Consider the following 26,537-nt stretch of genomic DNA (forward strand, 5'->3'; position numbering starts at 1 on the left):
TAAAGATGCCAATGGCCATACCATGTTGAATAAACCGGTTCTCATCCGTTCACCGAAGTTAAGCAACATCGAGCCCAGTTAGTACTCGGATGGGTGACCGCCTGGGAACACCGGGTGCTGTTAGCTCCATCTCATTTCTTCATTTTTATGTCGATACACCTGCCATCCCTCTTTTCATACTAACTTTCAGTTGTGACAAAGATGCTTCCACAAGCATTTTAAACTACTGTATAAAACGTAAGATACGAAATTACAGTAGTGAACTCAGTTGGAGAAACAATATGCGAAGGAAGAGTGCTAGGAATTCCTTGAAAAATAACGAAACACTACAAATCGACAGATGTGTGCTGAAATACGTCAGAGCCTACTGTTTTGAAGCACTGCTAAATTCCACAAACTAAATAAATAAATAAATAAAAAATAAAAAAATCAAGCATTCTCGTCCGATCACCGAAGTTAAGCAACGTCAGTACTCATATGGGTGACCCCCGGGGAACTCTGGCTGCCTTCATTTTTTGCTTTTTACTCGCAACCCCTGCCAGCCCTCTTTCCATACCACCTTTCTGTTGTGACGAAGATACTTCCTTAAGCTTTTTAAACAACTACTCCCCTGCTGTTACAAATATTTAATTACCTGCTACAATTTCATGCTTTCTACTTGTGACAAGTAACTTAGGCTATTTGTTAGCTGCAACATTATTCTATAAAAAACTTCAATCTTTCTACCAAAAGTTGAGATGTGCACAGTCAAATGTCTTTGAAAGATCACAAAATATCACTTGGTGGTATTCTGTATTTTAATGGATGTCAAATTTGGTGAGTGTATGTGTAAATGGCATTCTTAGTATAGCATTCTTTCTCATTCTTTGTAATTTACTGAACATATATTTAATGAAGTTTCAGGATTTCAGCCAGATGAACAAACTTCTTGTTTCAATATTCTGGCTGACAAGTATTCAGGCATCTTGAGGTGTTTTGCACTGGAGGCTGCTCGTTCACATTGCTAACTTTATACCAAAAAATGGTACAGAGATGCAGGTGCAGAGGCAGAGGCAACTGCTACACGAGTGCCCTCTGTTGAGTTTTGTGCCCTGTTTGAACACTGCTCCACCTATGACATGCAGGCACATGCATGATGGTAATACTACTTGTATGTTCTCTGTCAGAATGTGGGCTCACAGAGTTAAAAATTCAGGTGTCAAACTAATAAAATTAAGTATTGTTAGGCATCTCATTAGTCATAAAATATTTTCTTTCTAAAAACAATTTAAAAAATCAACAGGTCCCACATCTTATTCAGTTGAAAGCCACCATCACGATTAATCAGACCTTCCGTCAAATGTATTTCCACCAACTTCTTAATAATTGAATCCCAGAAGATTATCACTGAGTCCAAGATTTTCTTGGCAGAAAAATCCATACAATGCCTAGCTACAGCTGATTTACTGGGCTGTAAAAGGTGAGTGTGGCACTCATGTTCAATGAACCTTTCATATACTGTGTGTATTGTTTCACCACACTGCCACTGCTTTGCCACACTACCACAGTATTCTGTAAATTCCAGCCCTCCGCAATTTCAGATCACCCTTTATCACACAGAGAAGAGAACAAATCTTTGTAGGTGCCTGGAAGATTACTTTGAAATAATGTTTCCTTAGAATTCTGCCCAATTTCAAAGAAATATTGCAGAAATGTGGGAGGAATGTCATGGACTTGAACAGTTCCTTCTTCTCTTGATTTTGTGGGTGGTCATGTTTCTTCCTCTTTTTAAGCTGTTATCATCTTTCAGCACAGATTGTAAATGTTCCATTTCTTTTGCAAGACTGTCTCTATCACATGCAACTTGTGCCCAGCGCCCCAATGTTCGAAGGACAAATTGTGACAGGTGATCACAGTTAGACACCTATAAATACAGGTCTGTATGTGTTGGCTAATAGTAAATGGAATGCCCCATCACATCAACACATTGCCAGAAAACTTAAGTTCTGCCACATCAAAAGCCCTCTCCTGAAAGTCTTCCATACAGAAGTTTACTGCCAGAAGGGAGAGAGGACTACCCACAGCTACACTGCCAATTTGCTCCAAACATTTGCGATTCTTCAATTTCTCCTGGTGTATTTCTTGTTTGAACAGTCCACGGGTGTACTGCCGGTCCATAGTGTCCAACGGGCACAGTATTTCGGCGATCAGACATGTCGCCGTCGTCAGGTGTGCTGACGAAAGATCCTGAGGGCGGGCAGCCATATTAAATCCCCTCCCCTCACGAGGAGTTCTCTCCGTGGTCCGCACCTGCACATCGGCAGTCACTGAGATGCTAGCATCAGCATCTGTGGTGGCGTCAGTGTAATTGCCTCATCCACCCTAGTCGCCCGTCTAAAGTAGACGCTCAGCAAAGGAATCAAATGGGAACTAGAGCGGATGAGGAGAATCTTACAATGGCAACATGTCTGATCGCTGAAATACTGTGCGCGTTGGACATTATGGACCAGCAGTAAACCTGTGGACTGTTCTTGCTCCAAACATTCAGTGTTGAATGAAAAGTAGATTAAGGGAAGAGCAAAATGAAACATAGGTGTTATTCGGCTTTGAACTTGCTGCCAATGACTACCAATGAAACCACAGGTGGAAGCCTTGGCAAGTGTCAGACGAAATCGAAGTTTACTAACAAGTCTGATTCACTGGGTTAAAGTGACATCAGGCTATTAATAAAATTACAAGAGTTGTGAGTATGATTAAAGCACTTCTCCACAAAAGTCTCAGTAAAGAAGCAAGATTTCTAGCCAAGTCAAGTGTCAAGAGTGCCGATATTGTTCACAGTAGGATGTAATAGAAGACTTTTTTGAATCTTCGGAACACCCTATAACCTCGGTGGAGCAGAGTTCTGAGGTCTTAATCTTTTTGCAGAAAAGAAGAATAATTCAACAACACTTTTTTTTTTCTTTCTGCTCCTCCTGTGGGTCTTTATATGTCTGCTTGTGTCTGTATCTGTATGGATGCGCGAGAGTATATACCTATCCTTTTCCCCCCATAAGGTAAGTCTTTCCGCTCCCGGTATTGGAATGACTCCTTACCCTCTCCCTTAAAACCCACATCCTTTCATCTTTCCTTTTCCTTCCCTCTTTCCTGACGAAGCAACCGCCGGTTGCGAAAGCTCGTAATTTTGTGTGTGTGTTTGTGTGTTATTTTATTGTGCCTGTCTACCGGCGCTTTCCCGCTTGGTTTTTAACATATTTTTCCCATGTGGAAGTTTCTTTCTATTTTATTTTCAGTATATTAGTTCACTCAATAAGCTATAAAACTTCTGGTCATAGACGTAACATGGCAATAGCACAGTGGCAATCCCCTCACCCAGTGAGAGGGCCACCATCTGAAGTTCTCCTCACAACTTCTGCAGTGCAGCCCTTTCCACAGAGGAAACATTGCTCTTCTGCGGTGACACTCTCATTAGTACATGACATGTTTCACACTTTATTTCTTCTACAGTGTCAATGGTATGAGGTCTAACAGCTTCCTCAACAACAATAATAAAATCAGTTAAAGGCAAGATTCTAGGTGTAAGTAAGAAGTTCAAGCCTTTCCCAATCACACAAAATGTCACGTTGTCTGAAACCTTATCTGTAAAACTGACCAAAGAGTGTCAAAAAGTATCTTCATCTTCTTAAGATAACATTGCTAATAGACAGGCAAATTTCAAATATTGTCTTGAAACAAGACTCCTTATGGACTCAGTCCAACTCTCAATTGCTATGCGTGCCCTATGTGTGATGAACTTCACGGTGGTAGTCTTGATAGAATATGTCACTCTGGCAAATGTTGGAATGAGGCCACTGTCCCAGCACTTCAGTAAAAAAGCACAAAGAACATTATCTCACTTTCATATTACGTACTTGCCCAACCTCTGGGTATATTGTTATTGCCAAAGTGGGATGTTATTCTAGAGTACATTCTCCTCTTCCTCCTCCTTGCCTCTTCCCATTTCTTTACAGCGTCAGAATTGTTACATGGGTTTTGGCAATGTTAGTGACAGCTGGTGGCTTGGTGCCCTTCATGACACCAACACTCTGCCGCCGCTGCCCCCCCCCCCCCCCCTTTCGGTCCACCCACTCCCCCTGTATGGAATTTCTCCATCTACCTACATTTAAAGTTAATCTCATGTTCAAGTAGTGAGACATGTTGTAAATGTTTGCATAGTTTGTATTTGAAATGGGATGTGGGTATCAGCCCAGCATTTATCTAGCTTAAAAACCACATCTACGCTGGCCAGCTCACTAGCACTCATTGTTAATCCACAAGGCAGATTCAATCTGTGGCAGGCCTGCCAACTCAAATTCCGGATGCAATGCGCTAACATTCTAGGCTTTCCAGATGTGCCCTATTCTTGAGTACACTCATTACACAAATATTTTAGAAACTTTTGTCAGCGAGGAGTAAGTTTCATTTTTTCATTTTTATCAAATTAAAACAAACTATTTACATTTTTAAAATTAATTCCGTTATATGACAGGAAAAGTCAATGCAAACACTTGATTTCATAAAAGAGAATAGATAAGAAAGTGTCCAGAGCATCTTGTGTCTTTTAGAAGCTCACATTTTTATCAACTTTTCTCTTCCCCAGCACCTACAAGTTTCTGTTTTTCCCATTTCTTAATTTCTCCTGATGATGGAAATGTTAATAATTTTCAAAAGCTAAAGACTCAAGTACACTTGGCAGCTTGTGAGACTATTAGTCCTATTGCAACTTTTCTCAGCACCTTCTAAACACCCAAACTGTAACATATCATTCCTGGTTGTGCCAACTGGCTCACAATCTGCACTTTGTGGACACTATAATGAAGCAAGTTGGGATAATTTTAATTCCCCTCTTGTTTTGCCATCTCCTTCCTCAAAAATTCATGTTGTTCTTGACTAATTACCATTACCACACGTGACTATAATCTGCATTTTCATAAAAGAGAAAGGTTGGCCCTCAGTTTTAAAGAATACAACACCAGATCCAATTTTGTGCCTAGTTCTATGTATGTAATTCATTTTATATAATTTATTTTGACTATTCCTAGTTAGTATCTTTAATTATAGGGAGAAATGAGCAATTCTTTTGTAACTTAAATTCTACTGTTGACATATAACCAAATATAAATTCTTGATATGAATGTAATAGAGGGAAACATTCCACGTGGGAAAAATATATCAAAAACCAAAGATAATGTCACTTACCAAACGAATGGCAGGTTGATAGACACACAAACAAACACAAACATACACACAAAATTCAAGCTTTCGCAACCAACGGTTGCTTCATCAGGAAAGAGGGAAGGAGAGGGAAAGACGAAAGGATGTGGGTTTTAAGGGAGAGGGTAAGGAGTCATTCCAATCCTGGGCGTGGAAAGACTTACCTTAGGGGAAAAAAGGACAGGTACACACTCGCGACCACGCACGCGCCCACATATATATACACACACACACACACACACACACACACAAACACACACACACACACACATACACGCGCATATCCATCCGCACATACACAGACACAAGCAGACATTTGTAAAGGCAAAGAGTTTGCTTTACAAATGTCTGTTGGTGTCTGTGTATGTGCGGATGGATATGTGTGTGTGTGTGTGTGTGTGTGTGTGTGTGTGTGTGTGGGCGCGCGCGAGTGTATACCTGTCCTTTTTTCCCCTAAGGTAAGTCTTTCCGCTCCCGGGATTGGAATGACTCCTTATCCTCTCCCTTAAAACCCACATCCTTTCGTCTTTCCCTCTTTCCTGACGAAGCAACCATTGGTTGCGAAAGCTTGAATTTTGTGTGTATTTTTGTGTGTCTATCAACCTGAAAGTGTTTTCATTCGGTAAGTCACATCATCTTTGTTTTTACAAATATAAATTATGTACTAATTATAAATATTTGGAAGGTGAAATGCTAGTAATTTTAAAGTATCTATTTGGCTCTATTCAAAAACATGTTAGCAAAACCAGCCCTGATTTAATTCCAAAGTAATTAACAGTTTTGGAAAAAGTATTGGTTGTGTAATGGTATTTGTTAATTTCATGATTTAAACAAATAATTTGGACTAACTTTTGCAGTATAAGAATTTTTTGATTTATTCAGTTAATTTAATGAGTTAAGTTTAAATTGTAATTTCTGTAAATTTAACTTCAAAAAATGTGTAGCTTCAGCACCTATTATTGTGATGATATATAAGGGCCTGATTTTCGGTCACGGGACAGTCAGTTCATGGCCAAGTTTCAGATGAGAAACCTGTGTTAATTAGAATGACAACACTGCTTCAACTTAACTGAAGAATAAGTGTTAAACAATTAGGCCACGTGTAAAAACAATGACAGTGCCTGCTCAATACATACCTTTCTATTCTTCAATAACTGTAAACTTTGTGGTTAGGCTTTTACTGCTCGTAGATGTTCAATAGGAAACTATTGTGGCAGTATGTGGAGCTTTGCCTGTTAAAGATTAATTAGGCTTATTGAAAGGTAAACAATAGTGCACTGGCCTTATAAATGTGTATATGGAGAGGGGGAGGGGGGGGGGGGGGGCGCAGTTGTGAAAAGTGAAAGTAAAAGACAGTGAAACGCAACGATGTATTTGTTGGCTACATTATTTACAATAGTCAGTGTCCAAATTAAAAACCCCATTTTTCATCCTGTGTAACAATGTAGTACGTCAACACTGAGGACAGCAAATGAAGAAAATAGAAGCAGGTGGAACCGCTACAACACTATAGCTGGTTTTACAGTATATGGTAGCAAGACGGCTTTGTCAAGCCTGAAACCCTTCTAAATGGGTTGCGGTCAGGAGCCCAATATGCTTGCTTAACAAAAGAAACTTTAGGTGTTTGCTAGTAGCCATTGCAAAGAATTTTAAAACATCCTAATGGAACACATCTCTTTCTAGAGAGAATTAGTGGGAACAGGGACTGACCAATGCAAAAGTCTACATCGTGCAGTGGAGGCTTGTGCACCTGAAAGCATAAATGTTGAAATTATTTCATGGAGGTGCCGGGAGTTCACGAAAATGAGGAAGAGAGTCAGCAGCCCTCCTGCATGTAGAAGGTGGCTCATGGGCACTGCAGGGCTCCTGCTATGGAGAGCCGGGAAAAGTTCATAGGCATGTAGTCGTGCACAGGTGTGGAATTCTGCATCAACTTTGTGTCGCACATCAGCAATATGCCGCTGCCAACCTGATGTTTCTGCTGTGTGTAGTTACCTACCTGTCGCCCGCAAGGTGTCTTCTCTGGTAGTTGTGTATACAAACAAGACGGGCACCACATCTACATCTACATCCATACTCTGCAAGCCACCTGACGGTGTGTGGCGGAGGGTACCCTGACTACCTCTATCGGTTCTCCCTTCTATTCCAGTCTCGTATTGTTCGTGGGAATTTAAGGACATGGGATCTGGATAAACTGAAAGAACCAGAGGTTGTACAGAGTTTCAAGGAGAGCATAAGCGAAAAATTGACAGGAATGGGGGAAAGAAACACAGTAGAAGAAGAATGGGTAGCTCTGAGGGATGAAGTAGTGAAGGCAGCAGAGGATCAAGTAGGTAAAAAGACGAGGGCTAGTAGAAATCCTTGGGTAACAGAAGAAATATTGAATTTAATTGATGAAAGGAGAAAATATAAAAATGCAGAAAAATGAAGCACGCAAAAAGGAATACAAACGTCTCAAAAATGAGATCGACAGGAAGTGCAAAATGGCTAAGCAGGGATGGCTAGAGGACAAATGTAAGGATGTAGAAGTTTATCTCACTAGGAGTAAGATAGATACTGCCTACAGGAAAATTAAAGAGACCTATCAGGAGATCAGATGGAAACCCAGTTCTAAGCAAAGAAGGGAAAGCAGAAAGGTGGAAGGAGTATATAGAGTGTCTATACAAGGGCGATGTACTTGAGGACAATATTATGGAAATGGAAGAGGATGTAGATGAAGACAAAATGGGAGATAAGATACTGCGTGAAGAGTTTGACAGAGCACTAAAAAACCTGAGTCGAAACAAGGCCCCGGGAGTAGACAACATTCCATTAGAACCACTGATGGCCTTAGGAGAGCCAGTCATGACAAAACTCTACCAGCTGGTGAGCAAGATGTATGAGACAGACGAAATACCCTCAGATTTCAAGAAGAATATAATAATTCCAATCCCAAAGAAAGCAGGTGCTGACAGATGTGAAAATTACTGAACAATCAGTTTAATAAGCCACAGCTGCAAATTACTAACGCGAATTCTTTACAGACGAATGGAAAACTGGTAGATGCGGACCTCGGGGAGGATCAGTTTGGATTCTGTAGAAATGTTGGAACCCGTGAGGCAATACTGACCTTACAACTTATCTTAGAAGAAAGATTAAGAAATGGTAAACCTACGTTTCTAGCATTTGTAGACTTGGAAAAAGCTTTTGACAATGTTGACTGGAATACTCTCTTTCAAATTCTGAAGCTGGCAGGGGTAAAATACAGGGAGCGAAAGGCTATTTACAATTTGCACAGAAACCAGATGGCTGTTATAAGAGTAGAGAGGAATGAAAGGGAAGCAATGGTTGGGAAAGGAGTGAGACAGGGTTGTAGCCTCTCCCCGATGTTATTTAATCTGTATATTGAGCAAGCAGTAAAGGAAACAAAAGAAAAATTCGGAGTAGGTATTTAAATCCATGGCGAAGAAATAAAAACATTGAGGTTCGCCGATGACATTGTAATTCTGTCAGAGACAGCAAAGGACCTGGAAAAGCAGCTGAATGGAATGGACAGTGTCTTGAAAGGAGGATATAAGATGAACATCAACAAAAGCAAAACGAGGATAATGGAATGTAGTCAAATTAAATAAGGTGATGCTGAGGGAGTTAGATTAGGAAATGAGACACTTAAAGTAGTAAAGGAGTTCTGATAATTAGGAAGTAAAATAACTGATGATGGTCGAAGTAGAGAGGATGTAAAATGTAGACTGGCAATGGCAAGGAAAGCGTTTCTGAAGAAGAGAAATTTGTTAACATCGAATATAGATTTAATAGTCAGGAAGTCGTTTCTGAAAGTATTTGTATGGAGTGTAGCCATGTATGGAAGTGAATCATGGACGATAAATAGTTTGGACAAGAAGAGAATAGAAGCTTTCGAAATGTCATGCTACAGAAGAATGCTGAAGATTATATGGGTAGATCACATAACTAATGAGGAAGTATTGAATAGGATTGGGGAGAAGATAAGTTTGTGGCACAACTTGACCAGAAGAAGGGATCGGTTGGTAGGACATGTCCTGAGGCATCAAGGGATCACAAATTTAGCATTGGAGGGCAGCGTGGAGGGTAAAAATCGTAGAAGGAGACCAAGAGATGAATACACTAAGCAGATTCAGAAGGATGTAGGTTGCAGTAGGTACTGGGAGATGAAGAAGCTAGCACAGGACAGAGTAGCATGGACAGCTGCATCAAACCAGTCTTAGGACTGAACACAACAACAACAACATTGTTCGTGGAAAGAAGGATTGTCGGTATGCTTTTGTGTGGGCTCTAATCTCTCTGATTTTATTCTCATGGTCTCTTCGTGAGATATATGTAGGAAGGAGCAATATACTGCTTGACTCTTCGGTGAAGGTATGTTCTCGAAACTTTAACAAAAGCCCGTACCGAGCTACTGAGTGTGTCTCCTGCAGAGTCTTCCACTGGAGTTTATCTATCATCTCCATAACGCTTTCGCGATTATTAAATGATCCTGTAACGAAGCGCGCTGCTCTCCGTCGGATCTTCTCTATCTCTTCTATCAACCCTATCTGGTACGGATCCCACACTGTTGAGCAGTATTCAAGCAGTGGGCGAACAAGCGTACTGTAACCTACTTCCTTTGTTTTCGGATTGCATTTCCTTAGGATTCTTCCAATAAATCTCAGTCTGGCATCTGCTTTACCGACGATCAACTTTATATGATCATCCCATTTTAAATCACTCCTAATGCGTACTCCCAGATAATTGAAGGAATTAACTGCTTCCAGTTGCTGACCTGCTATTTTGTAGCTAAATGATAAGGGATCTATCTTTCTATGTATTTGCAGCACATTACACTTGTCTACATTGACATTCGATTGCCATTCCGTGCACCATGCGTCAATTCGCTGCAGATCCTCCTGCATTTCAGTGCAATTTTCCATTGTTACAACCTCTCGATACACCACAGCATCACCTGCAAAAAGCCTCAATGAACTTCCGATGTCATCCACCAGGTCATGTCACGAAACTGTGCTGTATATGCCCTTTGTACCAGGCTCTACCAGCAGGCACCAGCTACGCTTCAGTGCACTAGGAAATGGAGGCGCTGCTGACAATGAACAAACACCATCTACACACCACATGGACAGAAACGAACTTCCGCCTAATGGGTACATAAGGCCAAGACACAGCCTTGGCAGGCCGACTGCAGCTTGAGCTGCAGTTCAGTGCTGTGCAGTCACCGAGACAAACAGGGCGCTCCACTGCCCTACTTCGATCCATTGTCAGGCATACACTACTTCACACGGCCCAGTTCCTCATCGGACACTGCAGTACGGCAATACAGTATGACACTTCTCACAGTTCTGATACCTCATCATCGCACTTCGAGTTTCTTATTCCAAGTGATCGAATGCTCTTTCAATTGTGCTTTTTGTAACAAAGATCAGTGTGAATTTGTTTAGTTAATGAAATGTTTGTATGACAACTTCAGAATCATCTTTAAAAACAGCAAGCAACCACACACAAAGCACAGGACAGAAAAGCGATAATGAGTCATTTTCTCATGTGTGTCAATTCCTGCAGTTGTTTTCCCTTTTCTCGGCTGCTATACAGGGCATTGGCAATGAAAATGTTTTCATATGCGGTTTATTGTTCTTGCCGCGTTAGTTTGTTTGCTGGCTGAGAGATCTTCCAGTGAATAAGCTTTTGCTTGTGTGTACCCATTTGTTGCGATGGGGACAGTGTGTTTCGGTTTATATTGTTGTCACACCCTATATTCAGTGGTATTAGTCACATTCTGCAGATCTACTGATGGTGTCTGTGCGTCACAAGGGTTGTTTTCCATTCATGTGTTGTTGTCAAAGGAATTCTCTAGTTGTTGCTGTTGGTCTATATTGTTTTCATTTGTTCCTTTTTTATATTTCTGTCGCAGTTCAGTGTTATCTTTGTTTATGGTTTGAGTGCGATTTTCCATTATCGTGCCTGTCCCATCAGCTGAGCTGTCTTCGTCTAACACTGTTTGGTTGCAGCAGCAGCAGCAAATTCAGAAACTGCTACAGGGTGTAGCTCACCTCACTCAGTTTTTGGCTACTACAGCTGTTTCTCTGCACACAGCCACTGAACCTGTGTCGCTTTTTCGTATGTTCGACAGTCAGAAAGATGACAGACCTGTACTGTCAACAGTTGGAGTTGCACTTTATGGCATACGGCATACAAGGTATGCAACACAGCATCAATTTTCTTGCCAATGTGGGTGCAGAAATTGAGTTTCTGTTGTCAGTTTCTTTCTGGCTCTCATCCAGAGGAAACAAATCATGAATTGTTAGTTGGACACTTAAATGTACACTTTCACTATGTCAGTCTCCCCAGCCACGCAACAGGCGTGCCACGTACTTGGTTAACATCAGACAGTCTTTTTAACTGTTTTGAAGTGAGTTTGTTCCTGAACAGGGTCCAGACAGGGCATCCATAAGTATTGTGTGTGGCAAGCTGGCCCACTTGCAGTCAGGTAGGTTGCAACACGGTTGGCATGCCATGTGGTACTCCAAAAATATATGACGGCAGTACAGTTACTCTCGGTCCAGCCCTCGGCTGCGACACTATCAGATGCTGACTCCCTCACCACTGGCGTAAGTTTTATCGGTGCCCGCTCTGTTACGGCTAGCCCTCCTGTCGGCATCATGCCTGTCGGTGCTGGCCCTCCTTTTGCAACTTAGACTGTCAGTGATGATGCCAGCTATGTCATCAGTCCAGACACCACTGGCCCTCTTCTGGCCAGCACTTATGTAGTCACTCCGCCTGTCAGTGATGTCTTCAGTCCTGTCAGCAATCCGGATATCGCTATCCCTGTCTCAGCCAGCTGACGCGTCGTCACCAACTGGGCCGAGAATGACTCCAGTCCGGTTTTCGCCCACCCTCCTGACAGCGCCAAGCCTGTTGGTGATGACATCATTCCTGTGGCCGGTCCCCATGTTGCTGCCCCATGTTGCTGGTCCTCCAACTGTTGCCAAATCTGTCTGTGATGACTGTGGTCCATTCGTCAGTCCCCACGACACTGGTCCTGTTCCAGCTGGCTCACCTGCAATTGCCTATCCTGTCTATGTCCACACCAGCTGTCTTGCCTGTGTGTTCATCACCACCTCCACTGTGGGTAGTCCTCTCACAACCGCCAACATTGCCCAGTCATTCTCACCGGCATTGTCACGGCTGCACATGCAGCCATTCCCATCACTGCTGGCAGCCCTCCCACCATCCCACTGTCTCGACCTATGCTGCCAATTCCATTGTGTGTTCTTTTTGGTCCTGGGTTGCACCTTCTTGTAAGTTTCACCAACAGCCTAGCAGATGCCCAGCCTTCCTCACGCCACCTGTGAAAGCCACTTACTATTCCCTCTATCTTCACACACACACAGCATGCCTTATTTCGTTGGGATAATCTTCATTGTTAAGTGTCATTCACTTCTTCATTATCGCGCAAGTGGCACTGAGCTTTTTGAATTGTTCTGAAATGTTTATGTACTCTCCTATTCTTGCACATCAGCTTCCCTTCCAAGGGTCTACATCCCAGGCTCAGTAGTCTTGTTCATTGTATCTTGTACTCGGGGGTCTCTGTCAAGTCAAGAATTCTGGCTAAATATATTGCTTTTGATTCTGTTCAGTGCTGTGGACTTCAACGCCAGTTGTTTGTTCGTTATTCGTAGTGACTATGGAGGTTGCTTCTGTTGATGAAACAATGTCAAGGGAGACGGTTCGCCACTGACTGCTGCTGTCATTCACCCATGTGACTGGGCTGGTCCAACGCCTTCTTGTCAAGCTCAATCACCTCCTCTGGCTCCTGTGCCATTGATGGCTCTTGCAGCATCTCCTGTTTAAGTCCACATGCTGCACCCCAATGGGTCTCCAACAGCCATCCTGCCTGGCCATTCGTGCCTCTTCTCATCCACCACGACCAATGCCACTCCGCCACACCACAGCAGCCAAGGATGGCCTCCTTTGAGATGGCATTGTCATCTCCTTTCTCAGGGGGTAGGGACGTTGTGTATTGGCTGTAGGCTGCATATGTTGCTGCCATTCCTACATTTCTGCCGCACAGAGTTGCCTGTCAGTCACCCGCAAGTGTCTTTCCCCTGGTGGTTGCGTATACATACAAGACAAGCATCACATGTCATGAACCTGTGCTGCATATACACAGTATGTTCACAGGCCATTTGTACCAGGTCCCATCACAAGGCAGCAGCTATACTTCAGAGTAGCACCCACACCAGGAAATCAGCGGCACTGCTATCAAAGAACAAACACCGCACGCACATCACATGCTAAGAAATGTACTTTCACCTGCACCTGCCGGGGGTATAAGGCCAGGCACAGCCTCCACCATGCCAGTCGCAAGTCCAATGCTGCACAGTCATTAAGGCAAGCCAGTATAGTCCACTCTACTTTGCATCATTGTTGTGCCTGTGCTACTCCATGTGGCCCGGTATCTCAATGGATGCCACCCTACAGCCATAAGGGATGACTCTTTCCGAAGATCTTATATCTCCATCAGTAAACTTTGTGTTTGTTATTTCAAGTGATCAAACAATTTATCACTTGTAGTTTTTGAGACAAACATCACTGTGAATTTGTGCTGTTAATAAAGTGTTTGTATTGAAACTTCAGAATCATCTCTGATCACAGCAGCAACAACACATAAAGTGCAGGATGGAAAACTTTGGATTTTTCTCAGTGAGTGCTCTAGTTTAGTGAGTGTGCACATGCTCAATAAGAAGTCTCTTGTAAGAGAATGGAAGCAGTAGCTAGCTGGAGGCGATGTTAAATGAAAAGAACCTAACCTCTGAATTTTTACCCTATGTTTATTCATATATACTAGAAACAGTTACAGTTCCCATGATGACAATACGAACAGTGAAACAATGCCTAACTTATGACTTCGTAACTATAAAATAAGAATGACATATTCTTGACTTGAAATTCACTAAGCATTGAAGAATTTATGTAAAACACAGGTATGAAAAAAACTGTGGAACGATGAAGATAGTACTGCACACTGATACAAAATCAGCTGCAACCATAATCACACACAAAGAGGAATGTAATAAAACATTATGTTCTTGCTTCATTTTTTTGCTCTCTACACATAGCATTTGAGGTAGGAAAATGCAATATACTGGGTCATTTATTTCTGAACAAAGGAACTGAAGCTGCAAAAATAAAATTAAAAGGCTTAAAGCGCGCGCGCGCGCGCACGCACACACACACACACACACACACACGCACGCACGCACGCACGCACGCACGCACGCACGCACACAATAGGAATAGGGAAGGATAACAGGATATGGATGGGAGGAGAGAAGTGAATCCTGTCTGGTGTGGCATGCAGGGACTAGACGGTGGCAGAACAAAGCTGCCATGCACTGTGCCTGGGGTCTGTGACAAAGGGAGGCGGGAGGAAAGGGAAGTGCAAAGGAGAGGAACAGAGAAGGAGAAAAGATCAGTGGATGCAGTGGCAGACTGCTTTTCATCCCGTCCCTTCCACACAAAGTCTCTTGAGGGTGTGCTTGGCCTTCTAGTCCCTGCTCACTTTACCAGGCACTACTCACGTCTCTCCCTGCACTCACACCCTGCTATTCCTCCCTTCGCCATCCATCTCCAGACTGCCGCTTTTGCTCAGCACAGTTGCATTCAGGGCAGAGTGGCCGCAGATAACAATCATGCGTGCATGAGGTGTGCTTGCTTATGTAAATGTGTGTGTCTTTCCTTTCTGAAGAAGGCTTTGGCTGAAAGCTCAAAGTGTAACAGCCTTTTCATTGTATCGGTCTGCAACTCAATCCATGCCTAGTAGCAGTCTGTCCTTTTCATTCTGCAGGATGGGTCAAAAAGAACTTTAGAACTTTGGAATGATTTAGAAATTTATTAAGATAACTTACAGAATAGTCAGGTGTGTCATTTTGTAGCAAACACCTTCAAGTTCCACATAAAAGTGTCAAGTGTCATTTTGGTTCAATGTGACTACCATTTGTGATGTGGCAAACTTCCCACGGTAATAAATTTCTTTGCACACTCAATGCAACAAATTGGGTGTAACTTGCGCAACGGCAACATAGATTCAGTTTTTCATGTCAGCTAAATTGTTTGGTAGGGAAGGAACATACTAATGGTCCTTAATGAAACCCCATACAAAGAACTCCAGTGGTGTCAAGTTTGGGGAGCGAGGTGGCCACACAATTAGTCCTTCACATACAATCCGACGACAACCAATCTGAAGAAAATTCTTGTGCCAAGAATAAATTCTACACTTGCTAGAAAGTACTTTCTTGTATTTGGTGCAAAGTTTATGCTGAATGGCTATTGCAGAATTTGTTTCATGAAACCAAAACACACAGCAAGCCTGCTATACACTAGTGAAAGTAGCCATTTTAATTGTGCACCACACTGGTGCTCCTGGTGGTAGAATGGGGCACTGATGCAGTATGTGAATAGAACTTGAGGTGGTTTGTTACAAAATGACACATTTACCAATTGTGTAAGTTAGCTCAATAAATTTCTAAATAACTCCTAAGTTGTAAAACCCTTTCTGACTTGATATTCTAACCTGGACTTTCCCTTGCATTGAGAAATAACTGAAAAAACTAGGTACTTACTAGGTGGACTTGAATTTGTCAAGTGGCAATGCTTATCAGTGAAATACTTACAACATATGATGACTATATTAGCGTTCAGTCCAAGTCCATACATTAATCAAAGAAAATGATAATCTTTTGTACATAATAGACTGTAACACAGTCTGTCTGTGGTACTAATATTTCTTGTTTCCCCATTTACACCAGTGTCTTCAGAAATTAATTACTGTAAACATCTTGAATGTGTTCTATTTTTCCTTTCCGAGTTTAACTAATTGATAAATAAACAATGGTTCTACACCAAGTAATATTTTATATCTAAAAACAAAGATGATGTAACTTACCAGACAAAAGCGTTGGTATGTTGATAAACACACAAACAAACACAAACACAAACACAGAAATTTCAAGCTTTCGCAACCCACGGTTGCTTCATCAGGAAAGAGGGAAGGAGAGGGAAAGACAAAAGGATGTGGGTTTTACGGGAGAGGGTAAGGAGTCATTCCAATCCCAGGAGCGGAAAGACTTGCCTTAGGGAGAAAAAAATCACACACACACACACACACACACACACACACACACACACACACACACACATGCATCCGCACATATACAGAGACAAGCAGACATTTGTAAAGGCTAGTCTGCTTGTGTCTCTGTGTGTGTGTGTGGGTGGGGGGGGGGGGGGGGGGGGCGCACGCACGCGCTTCCGAGTGTATACCTGTCCCTTTTTCCCCCCTAAGGCAAGTCTTTCCGCTCCCTGGATTGGAATGACTCCTTACCGTCTCCCTTAAAACCCACATCCTTTCGCCTTTCCCTCCCCTTCCCTCTTTCCTGATGAAGCAACCGTGGGTTACAAAAGCTTGAATTTTGTGTGTGTGTTTGTGTTTGTGTGTCTATCAACATACCAATGCTTTCGTCTGGTAATTTACATCATCTTTGTTTTTAGATATATTTTTCACACGTGGAATGTTTCCTTCTATTATATCCAAGTAATATTTTGGTAGATAGGTTTGATATATGGCTTCCGTATGGACTATTTATGAAGAATACATTTCCAAGCCGCATAAATATGTAACCATCTATTCCTTCAATACTAATTTTAAGCTCTCTATGAGCTGGAGATACACCTCACAAACATCTGTCGCTTCAGTTTTAATGAAAACATTATTAACCTTTCCTATGGAGACTGCAGCACATACCTACATATATACTGTGCTTTATCTCAGAAACAGTCCAATGACAAGGCAGTAAAAACGCATTTTAAGATAAATAAATGCTAACAGAGACAAAAAGTTAAGAAAAAAAAGGAAAAAAAAAGTTGTCAAACTTTATAATGCTCATGCAAAAGTGACTTACTGCAGAAATGGAATGAAGTGATGTTTCTCTTCATCACTTTCCATCTTTCCACAAAGGAACAGGGTAATATCCATTGCAGCAACTCCCCAAGGCCTCCTCATACCTTCAGCATGTAGTTTCTTTGGTACTTGAGAGCTTCGACGATGATCGATATCCCTCACTTCCATCGCACCAATTCGAATGATATAGCAGACTAGATACACTTTTGATCTTGTCAGATCTCTACTACCCAGATCCTGCAATCAGACACATTTAATTAGTCTCACACACATACACTTTCAAAATAACAATAGCTAATGGCTATTAAGATGACCTACAAATTCCCCCACAACAGCAGCGAACATTCATCAACAACATGGCAAGGTGTCAAAAATGATAGTGTATTCACTGTGTTCACATGATAAATTGTGTTACCACAATAGCCTAAAAAGATCAGTATTCATAATTTGCTCTCTTTTTTTAAGGCATTTTGAAACAAACACATTGGCTTCTATTGTGGATTTGATCTCATATTTCTTACAAATAAAGTTTAGAGAAGTCATGCAGATGCTAACTTCTAAGGTCAGACCAAGTTTACATTAAAAAGAAATTCAGTGTGTCTTAATGTAAAATAATGTGTTATTTTTGTCACAAATGGAGAAAATCTCCATCAGAGAGATTATATATACTATGGATATTATGCCAGTACCTCTCTATATACAACATTGCATAATATAATCTCGTCAGCTCCAAACTGGGATGCTGTGGGAACTACAAATCATTATGTTCCATTACAGAATATATGGAACAGTATGCCATGCTTGATACACTGGCAGCACTAGTTAAACTTGAAAAGAGCCAATTTTAACACTCATCCTAATGGCTCATGATTAAGTTAAATTGGAATTCTGACAGCATGTTTGGGTGCTAGTATAGGTAGACCTCCTTTTTAATGATTTTAACAATACAGTTAAGGGGAATATATATCTGCAACATTCTATATCTATATATCTGTTATTCCTATAATGATCTCACAGCTTAAAAAGTTTGAAAATTGGAAAATGGCAATCTTTTAAGAGCCATGCAACACAAAAATCAAAATGGCTTCAGGTTGGATGCCTACACAATTTATGGTGTTCACTTTTTCCTAATTCCATAACACATCTCACACAAAAGTAAGGAAATGGCTAATTCTATTGCTCAATACCAACTCTGTTTGTATTGAAGAACGCAAGGCTTTTCAACAGATTTGGGGTTAGCTACATTAAATTTACAATGTTTACTCAACTGAAAAGATTGATCTGCTTAAACACAAGTTTTGTGATATTGTGTGGGAAGCAGCTGGTGGTATACAGCACCATTTACCAAATCCAATGAAGTATAAATTCCACTTTCACCATTAGAAATGCCGACTGACGTTGGTGACCTTTGTGCACAATTTTTGCAAACTTTGTTCAAAGAGACAGATTGCATTTGTATTACATGGAATCACGTGCCTACTGAAGAAGAGACATGGAATAGGTTATAAACATTGTTTAAATTATAAACTAAGAACAGCACATACTGATGAAGAAAGTGGATGATGTTAAAAATGAAGATTAACAAACAATGACAAAGGTGGAAACAAACTTCATCTGCATCAGATGCTTTAAAAACATTTCATTATACACTCCTGGAAATTGAAATAAGAACACCGTGAATTCATTGTCCCAGGAAGGGAAACTTTATTGACACATTCCTGGGGTCAGATACATCACATGATCACACTGACAGAACCACAGGCACATAGACACAGGCAACAGAGCATGCACAATGTCGGCACTAGTACAGTGTATATCCACCTTTCGCAGCAATGCAGGCTGCTATTCTCCCATGGAGACGATCGTAGAGATGCTGGATGTAGTCCTGTGGAACGGCTTGCCATGCCATTTCCACCTGGCGCCTCAGTTGGACCAGCGTTCGTGCTGGACGTGCAGACCGCGTGAGACGACGCTTCATCCAGTCCCAAACATTCTCAATGGGGGACGGAACCGGAGATCTTGCTGGCCAGGGTAGTTGACTTACACCTTCTAGAGCACGTTGGGTGGCACGTGATACATGCGGACGTGCATTGTCCTGTTGGAACAGCAAGCTCCCTTGCCGGTCTAGGAATGGTAGAACGATGGGTTCGATGACGGTTTGGATGTATGGTGCACTATTCAGTGTCCCCTCGACGATCACCAGAGGTGCACGGCCAGTGTAGGAGATCGCTTCCCACACCATGATGCTGGGTGTTGGCCCTATGTGCCTCGGTCGTATGCAGTCCTGATTGTGGCGCTCACCTGCATGGCGCCAAACACGCATACGACCATCATTGGCACCAAGGCAGAAGCGACTCTCATCGCTGAAGACGACACGTCTCCATTCGTCCCTCCATTCACGCCTGTCGCGACACCACTGGAGGCGGGCTGCACGATGTTGGGGCGTGAGCGGAAGACGGCGTAACGGTGTGCGGGACCGTAGCCCAGCTTCATGGAGACTGTTGCGAATGGTCCTCGCCGATACCCCAGGAGCAACAGTGTCCCTAATTTGCTGGGAAGTGGCGGTGCGGTCCCCTACGGCACTGCGTAGGATCCTACGGTCTTGGTGTGCATCCGTTCGTCGCTGCGGTCCGGTCCCAGGTCGACGGGCACGTGCACCTTCCGCCGACCACTGGCGACAACATCGATGTACTGTGGAGACCTCACGCCCCACGTGTTGAGCAATTCGGCGGTACGTCCACCCAGCCTCCCGCATGCCCACTAAACGCCCTCGCTCAAAGTCCGTCAACTGCACATACGGTTCACGTCCACGCTGTCGCGGCATGCTACCAGTGTTAAAGACTGCGATGGAGCTCCGTATGCCACAGCAAACTGGCTGACACTGACGGCGGCGGTGCACAAATGCTGCGCAGCTAGCGCCATTCGACGGCCAACACCGCGGTTCCTGGTGTGTCCGCTGTGCCATGCGTGTGTTCATTGCTTGTACAGCCCTCTCGCAGTGTCCGGAGCAAGTATGGTGGGTCTGACACACCGGTGTCAATGTGTTCTTTTTTCCATTTCCAGGAGTGTAAAAGGAATGAAGACAGAAAACACTTTTTATGTGGTAAAGTAGGTCACTTATCAAAACAGTGTAAAACAAGATTTATTGTTTTAAATGTACAAAAAGGGGCCATCAGCCAAATGAATATATTTGCACAGACAACAGAGAAGACTGCTATATTGTTAACTAGCGTAACACAGCGTAAAATTTAAGATACTTCAAAAATGAATAAAGAACTTTTATTAGCAAAAAGCATCTTTTCTGTAGATGTAAATACACTGGGCTGCAATGAGTGTTACTTTGACAGTGGTGCAATACATCACATAATATACCAACATGACTGGTACACTACACATGAACCATTTGAAACTCCAAAGCAGATGGATAGTGCCAAGAATGGCGTGCAAAATTAAAGCATTTGGTACAGATCGAGTTGTTGTATAGGTATTCAATGGACAGACCAATATTTTGAAGATATTTGTTTTTGTCCTGATGGATCCTATAATTTATTTTTGGGTGGGTATCTAACTTAACATTTTGTGTACCAGTTTTTAAATGGTCGTGGTATAGAGACAAAGACTGGCATTAGCTTTTCTGAAGGGTGTGTCTGTGGTAAATATCATTGGCTGGCATGTGGTGAAAAAGTTCAGAAACCCACTAAAGCTGGAGAATTACGTTGTGCAGATTTTTGTTGACCAATGGGAGAAAATTATTAGCACGGCCATTAATACTTTGCTGTTTTTAAGGATAATTTTTCCAACTTTAGAATTTTGCAACACAAACATGAAATTGAAGAAAAATTACCACCGTCCATTGAAATTTAAGCAGATGTTACCATGAAATAATTACGTACAGACAATGGCAAGGAGTTCCCCAGCAAAGATAAACATAAGTTTGTGGACTAGCATGGGCTGACACATTTGATTGCTGCACCATATCCTCCTCAACAGAACGGAGTTGCTGAGTGGGTAAACAGAATCCTTTGCGAGATGACATGTTCTTGGTGTTGCTCTGTTGACTACCTACCAAAACCATGTGTGGTAATGCTGTTCTGGCTGCAACACACACTTTGAATTGAACTGGTCCCGCAAAGATAAAACGTGAAATGTCAACTAAAATATTTTTGAGGAAATGCCATTTTCATAATTTTGTGATGTTTGGAATGGAATGCTATTCTTGGATTCCTAAACAAAAATGGAACAAGTTTTATGCTAAATCTTTAAAAGGATATGTGGTGGTAGTTATGATTGTGGATCTCATCATTTAAATTCCTCCAAAAAAAGAAAAAAACGGGGGGGGGGGGGGGGGGTGCATATATGCATGCAGAGGTTTAAAATTCAACTGCACACAATTACAAAAACCAGCTACTCAAGAGAATAAATGAGCTGTTGATATATCAAATGTAGATGAAAATAAAAGCAAAAATCACAACAGTATTTTGCTGAAAAATCAACTTACTGTAAATAGTACACGTAGATTATAAAGCTGATCTATATCTTTGGCAAGTCCTTCTTTGCTCCACCGCACTACATAGTTCTCCGTGATTGCTTTGTTTGTATTTGCATCATACAGATTCATCAGTAACTCAGCATCTTCTGTCATTTTGCAAACAAAATTTCGAACTGATACAAACACAATGTGTGAATAATGAGTAACAACCTTTTGAGGTTTTTCGCTTTCCATAGACTGAAACAATAAGAAAAACACAAAATTAGTAAAGTACCACAAGCATATGATATAAAAATATAATTTTCATCTGAAAAGTACATTATGATAAATGTGACATTCACAGAAAATATACGTAATGTCCATAACTGCAAACCTCCAAGAAGACTCGTGCATTGGTAGCTCAGTTGGTAGAGCACTTGCCCGCAAGGCAAACGTCCCGAGTTCGAGTCTCGGCCCAGCACAAAATTTTAATCAGCCAAGAAGTTTCATATCACCATACACTCCGCTGTAGAGTGAAAATTTTATTCTAGAAACATCCCCCAGGCTGTGGCTAAGCCATGTCTCCGCAATATCCTTTCTTCAAGTAGTGCTAGTTCTGCGAGGTTCGCAGGAGAGCTTCTGTGAAGTTTGGAAGGTAGGAGACAAGGTACTGGCGGAATTAAAGCTTTGAGGACGGGGCGTGAGTCGTGCTTGGGTAGCTCAGTTGCCCGCAAAAGGCAAAGGCCCCGAGTTCGAGTCTCGGTCCGGCACATAGTTTTAATCTGCCAGTAAGTTTCATATCAGCACACACTCTGCTGTAGAGTGAAAATGTCATTCTGGGAATACGTTTTTCAACTTAGAAAACAAAACTGCTATTTATGGTCTACTGATACTAAGAAAAAGGAAAATTGAAAAACATAAAATGAAATTAATACAATGTTATTATTTAGGTACTGCCATGGTTTCATCAAATTGTTCATTGCTGTTTAGAATGTTGCCATGACCATACTGTAAATCTAGAAGGAAATGATATTGGCAGTGGGGTATAAAGTTGGATAGTTCCACCATCTCTCTCTCTCTCTCTCTCTCTCTCTCTCTCTCTCTCTCTCTCTCTCTCTATCTCTATCTCTTTTGTTTCATGCTTCTGTACATAACCTCCATAAAGGTAAGGTATTTGAAATCGACTCTGAGTAAAGCTCATTGGCAGGTACCCAGTCCTGCTTCCAGAAGCATGCCCTTAGACAGCCTTGTCATTCAGCGTTTATTTATAAAACAACAGATGCTCCATGTGTGTTATCGTACTTGATATGATACATGTTCAGCAACTCACTTTCATTTCCACAATTTTTTTCCGCTATTCTTGTCACACTCTTAAAGGTCTTTGTCAGAAAATCTGAATGCTGCATTTGATAAACCATAAACTTATTCGTTAGCTGGCAGTGGTAACAGACCTGACTGCAATGAGCATTTGGACATATCCAATTCACTTGCCAAATTGCTCACCAGTTTCATCCATTGTGAATGAATTATTGAACTAGGACCACCCCATTTGTCAGATAAAAAGGTCTGTCTGCCTAGTAATGATGAGCAGTCTCAGCCAATTTTTCAACTTTTGTATCTTACACTAAATGGCACCCACCCTTCCAATTATAGTGCCAGAGGATGGTAATGAAGAAAATTTTCCATTTGTTGAAGACCTATGCAGCAGATTTGGTTGCCACTTCCACCATTTTGTAGCTTGATATGCTCTCAAACTGGTTAATCCACTTGCTTACATATCCAAATGTTTACATCAACAATTGGGGTAAAGATAGATTTCTACTTACCATAAAGATGACACATTAAGTTGCAGGTAGGCACAACTGAAAGACACTTACACATAAGCATTCAGCCACAGTCTTCATCACGCCATTCATTCACACAAGCAAGCACACCTCAAACACACATGACCACCGCCTCCAGCCTGAGCTGCCGGAGTTGGCAGTCGCATGTGCTTGTGTGAATTTATGGTGTGTGTTTCTCTTTTTCTGTCAAATGCTGTGGCCAAAAGATTGTGGTTAGTGTCTTTTAATTGTGCCTATCTGCAGCTTAATGTGTCATCTATACGGCAAGTAGCAATCTATCTTTACCCCAGTTGTTGATATTCCTAACTGCAGTTTCCTTTTTCAGATGTTTATATCGACATAATCTTACATTATTCTATCCCTAACAAATTAAGAATAAGCTTGTGCTTTAATCTAAGCTTCATTTTCTCAAAGACATCTGGGGGTCCACCTTCGTAGGTTGTATTTTGAGTAGTGGTGGTCGTGGTGGTGGTGGTGGTATCTCTGTCACTACTATCCTTCTTCTCTATTCCATATTTTTTCTTTCTTCCACTCCTTTTAGACACTTGACCCTAGGCACCGACATCTCAACCATTCTCTACACATCCTTACGATTTTAATCTTTTTTTCCCATCAACCCTCTCTTGTTGCGATTCCTCTTATGTTGTCCTCCCAACACTTTGAGTTTCCAGCTTTCCCATTTTTGTTACATCTGTTGAACTTTTTGCAAACTTCATTTCCATGGTTAGTAATTTACTTTCTTTACCTTTCCTCCATGAGGAAGTTTCCTGCAGTATACAATAAAACTGGTATCTAACATGTTTGTTATTGCACCTTGTTACTTTTTTCGAAGATTTCGTCATTACATGTCATACATTGTCTGAAGAAACAGATAAACTAGCTAAGTTATTTACAAATCCTATGTGGTCTTACACCCATTTAGAAGTCTCTGTTGTGTGCTCCTATGTGGCTTTCTCCAAAAAAACAATGAAAGTGCTAGAGGCTAACTGCAATACCTGTCTTACTTATGAAGGTCTATCAAGTAGCATAATGCCTCTTTAGTCTACTAATGAATACATCAGATTCTGTGTAGGATCATAAGTAGTGACAATCTTATTCTTTACTTATTTCCTACTCTGTGTTAAACTGTCCAATCTCTGTAATAGAGCTTGTAGAATATATATTTTTAGTGCATCATAATCTCTGTTATGATTAATATCTTTCCAAAACTTCTTAAATGTAAATACAAATATATTCATCACTGATCAGAATACTTACTGCTTTCTTAATACGTTCTGTAGCCATCTCATGTTGCCTGTATAACTGAATGGTAGATGTTATGTCTGGACTCAAAATGTTACCATTCTTATCCCGTACAACCATATCTAAATCCAGCATTCTGCAGAGAGAGACATGTTTAATGTAAGTAAAAAAATTTGTAATTTAATTGTATTTGACTTATTTTTGATGCCTTAAAATAAATAAACCATTCTGTAATTATTTACACTGATTTTAATTTTGGGAATAGCCACAAAGGGAATTTCAACTTTTAAGTTAGGAGGCTTTAACAGTTAAAAATATAAGAATAAAGTTCTTACTTGTTCCCCATATCTATTTTGGAAGTAACTTGCTGTTTAAGTTCTTTAAGTTCATCAACGGGCAGAGTTCCTGACAAAATCTTGCTCCGGTACTGCAAAAGCTCAAGTATCTGATGTTCCACAGCTTTGAAGTTTTTGCTGTGCATCTGGAAATGTTAGTTACATATTCATTAAATTTTGCTATTGTGACACATGACTAACTTTAAGGTACTGTGAACCGTAATGTAACAACTTTGTTCTCATTTTTATTGAATTTTATCAATACAGAACTATGCATTCTTAACTTTCTTTTAAAGTAACTTAAAACATAAAACTTCAACTATCATATTCTAATCATTACTACAGACTAATTGAACTAGATGTTCTTCATCCATCAAAATTAGGAAAGATTCTCACAGCAGATAACCTGTTCTTGAATCAAAGCAGCATTGCTCACATCTTCCATAATTAACAAGGAAGGAGAAGCGTTAAAAGTATAACATCATGTCAATGTGGGTGGAGCACTGGCTTAGATTGGACAATATTAAGACAAAAAATTGATCAAGGCTTCACTGACAATTCCCAGAAGTGATTTATGAAACTATGGAGAGAAAAAAAAAATCAGAACAGATGAATGGAGACTTGAAGACCTCTTCTCCATCATGTGTGTTCCAAGCATTAAATCTTGTGCCACTTGCAGATTAACTCTGTTTGTTTGACATTGGAGCAGACTGTCTTAGAGAGTGGAACACCGATGCCTCAGCTACTTGGTCGGTCGCACAAGCATTGGCCATAAATTAATATCTCCAATGCTTTTTCACATAGTAAACATCATTTTATTGCAAAACCAACTGCTGATTCCAAAAGCTTGGACCTTTAATTGTTTTTCAATATAGTCCCAGCTTTTGTCACACCACTCTCCCGTCGACTCGTGCAGGAAGGGGCCTTCAGCTCTTCACCATCTGAGAATTTAATTCCCCCGCTCCCAAGTGTTGCCTCAAGCTGGGGAACAAATAGTAGTCACCGGGAGCCAAATCAGGGCTGTATGGAGGATAGTCAATGATTTCCCACCCAAATTTGGTGGTTAGATCTGTCATGGTGCTGGCAACATGAGGGTAGGCCTTCTCTTGGTGCAAACGAACTCCCTTTGCCAGCTGACTCCTCCTTTTGTTCTGCATAGCCTGGCAGAGCTTCATTGATGTTTTGCAGTACCTTATCACACTGGTTGTTGTTCCTCTTTCCAGGCAGTCGACCAGCACAGCGCCTTTCCTATCATAGAATACTGACGCCATTACCTTCCTTGCTGACGGCATTTGCTTGAATTTCTTGAAATTTGGAGAACTGGAATGCCGCCATTGTTTCGATTGTCCCGTAGTCCCTGGTGTGAAGTAGTGGACTGAAATCTCCACCGTGGTTACAACTTAATCCAGAAATTCCTCACCCCTCTTCCCAGTAATGGTGGAGAAATTTGCAGA

General features: G+C 41.4%; 1 protein-coding gene and 1 pseudogene across 9 annotated transcripts in view; one reads left to right on the forward strand and one right to left on the reverse strand.

Moving 5' to 3' along the window:
- Positions 1-26,537, reverse strand: part of LOC126355928 (dedicator of cytokinesis protein 1) — a 452,703-nt gene that overhangs the window by 353,191 nt on the left and 72,975 nt on the right. For all 9 annotated transcript variants that reach the window (XM_050006495.1, XM_050006492.1, XM_050006496.1 and 6 more), the window contains exons 4-7: positions 25,084-25,229; positions 24,764-24,884; positions 21,693-21,920; positions 17,196-17,431 (exon numbers count right to left, since the gene is read on the reverse strand). In XM_050006495.1, the coding sequence (XP_049862452.1) occupies positions 17,196-17,431; positions 21,693-21,920; positions 24,764-24,884; positions 25,084-25,229 (731 nt within the window). The remainder of the gene's footprint in view (positions 1-17,195; positions 17,432-21,692; positions 21,921-24,763; positions 24,885-25,083; positions 25,230-26,537) is intronic.
- LOC126356504 (5S ribosomal RNA) lies at positions 8-126 on the forward strand (annotated as a pseudogene).

This window comes from Schistocerca gregaria, chromosome 3 (assembly GCF_023897955.1).
Source record: "Schistocerca gregaria isolate iqSchGreg1 chromosome 3, iqSchGreg1.2, whole genome shotgun sequence".
Classification (NCBI taxonomy): domain Eukaryota; kingdom Metazoa; phylum Arthropoda; class Insecta; order Orthoptera; family Acrididae; genus Schistocerca; species Schistocerca gregaria.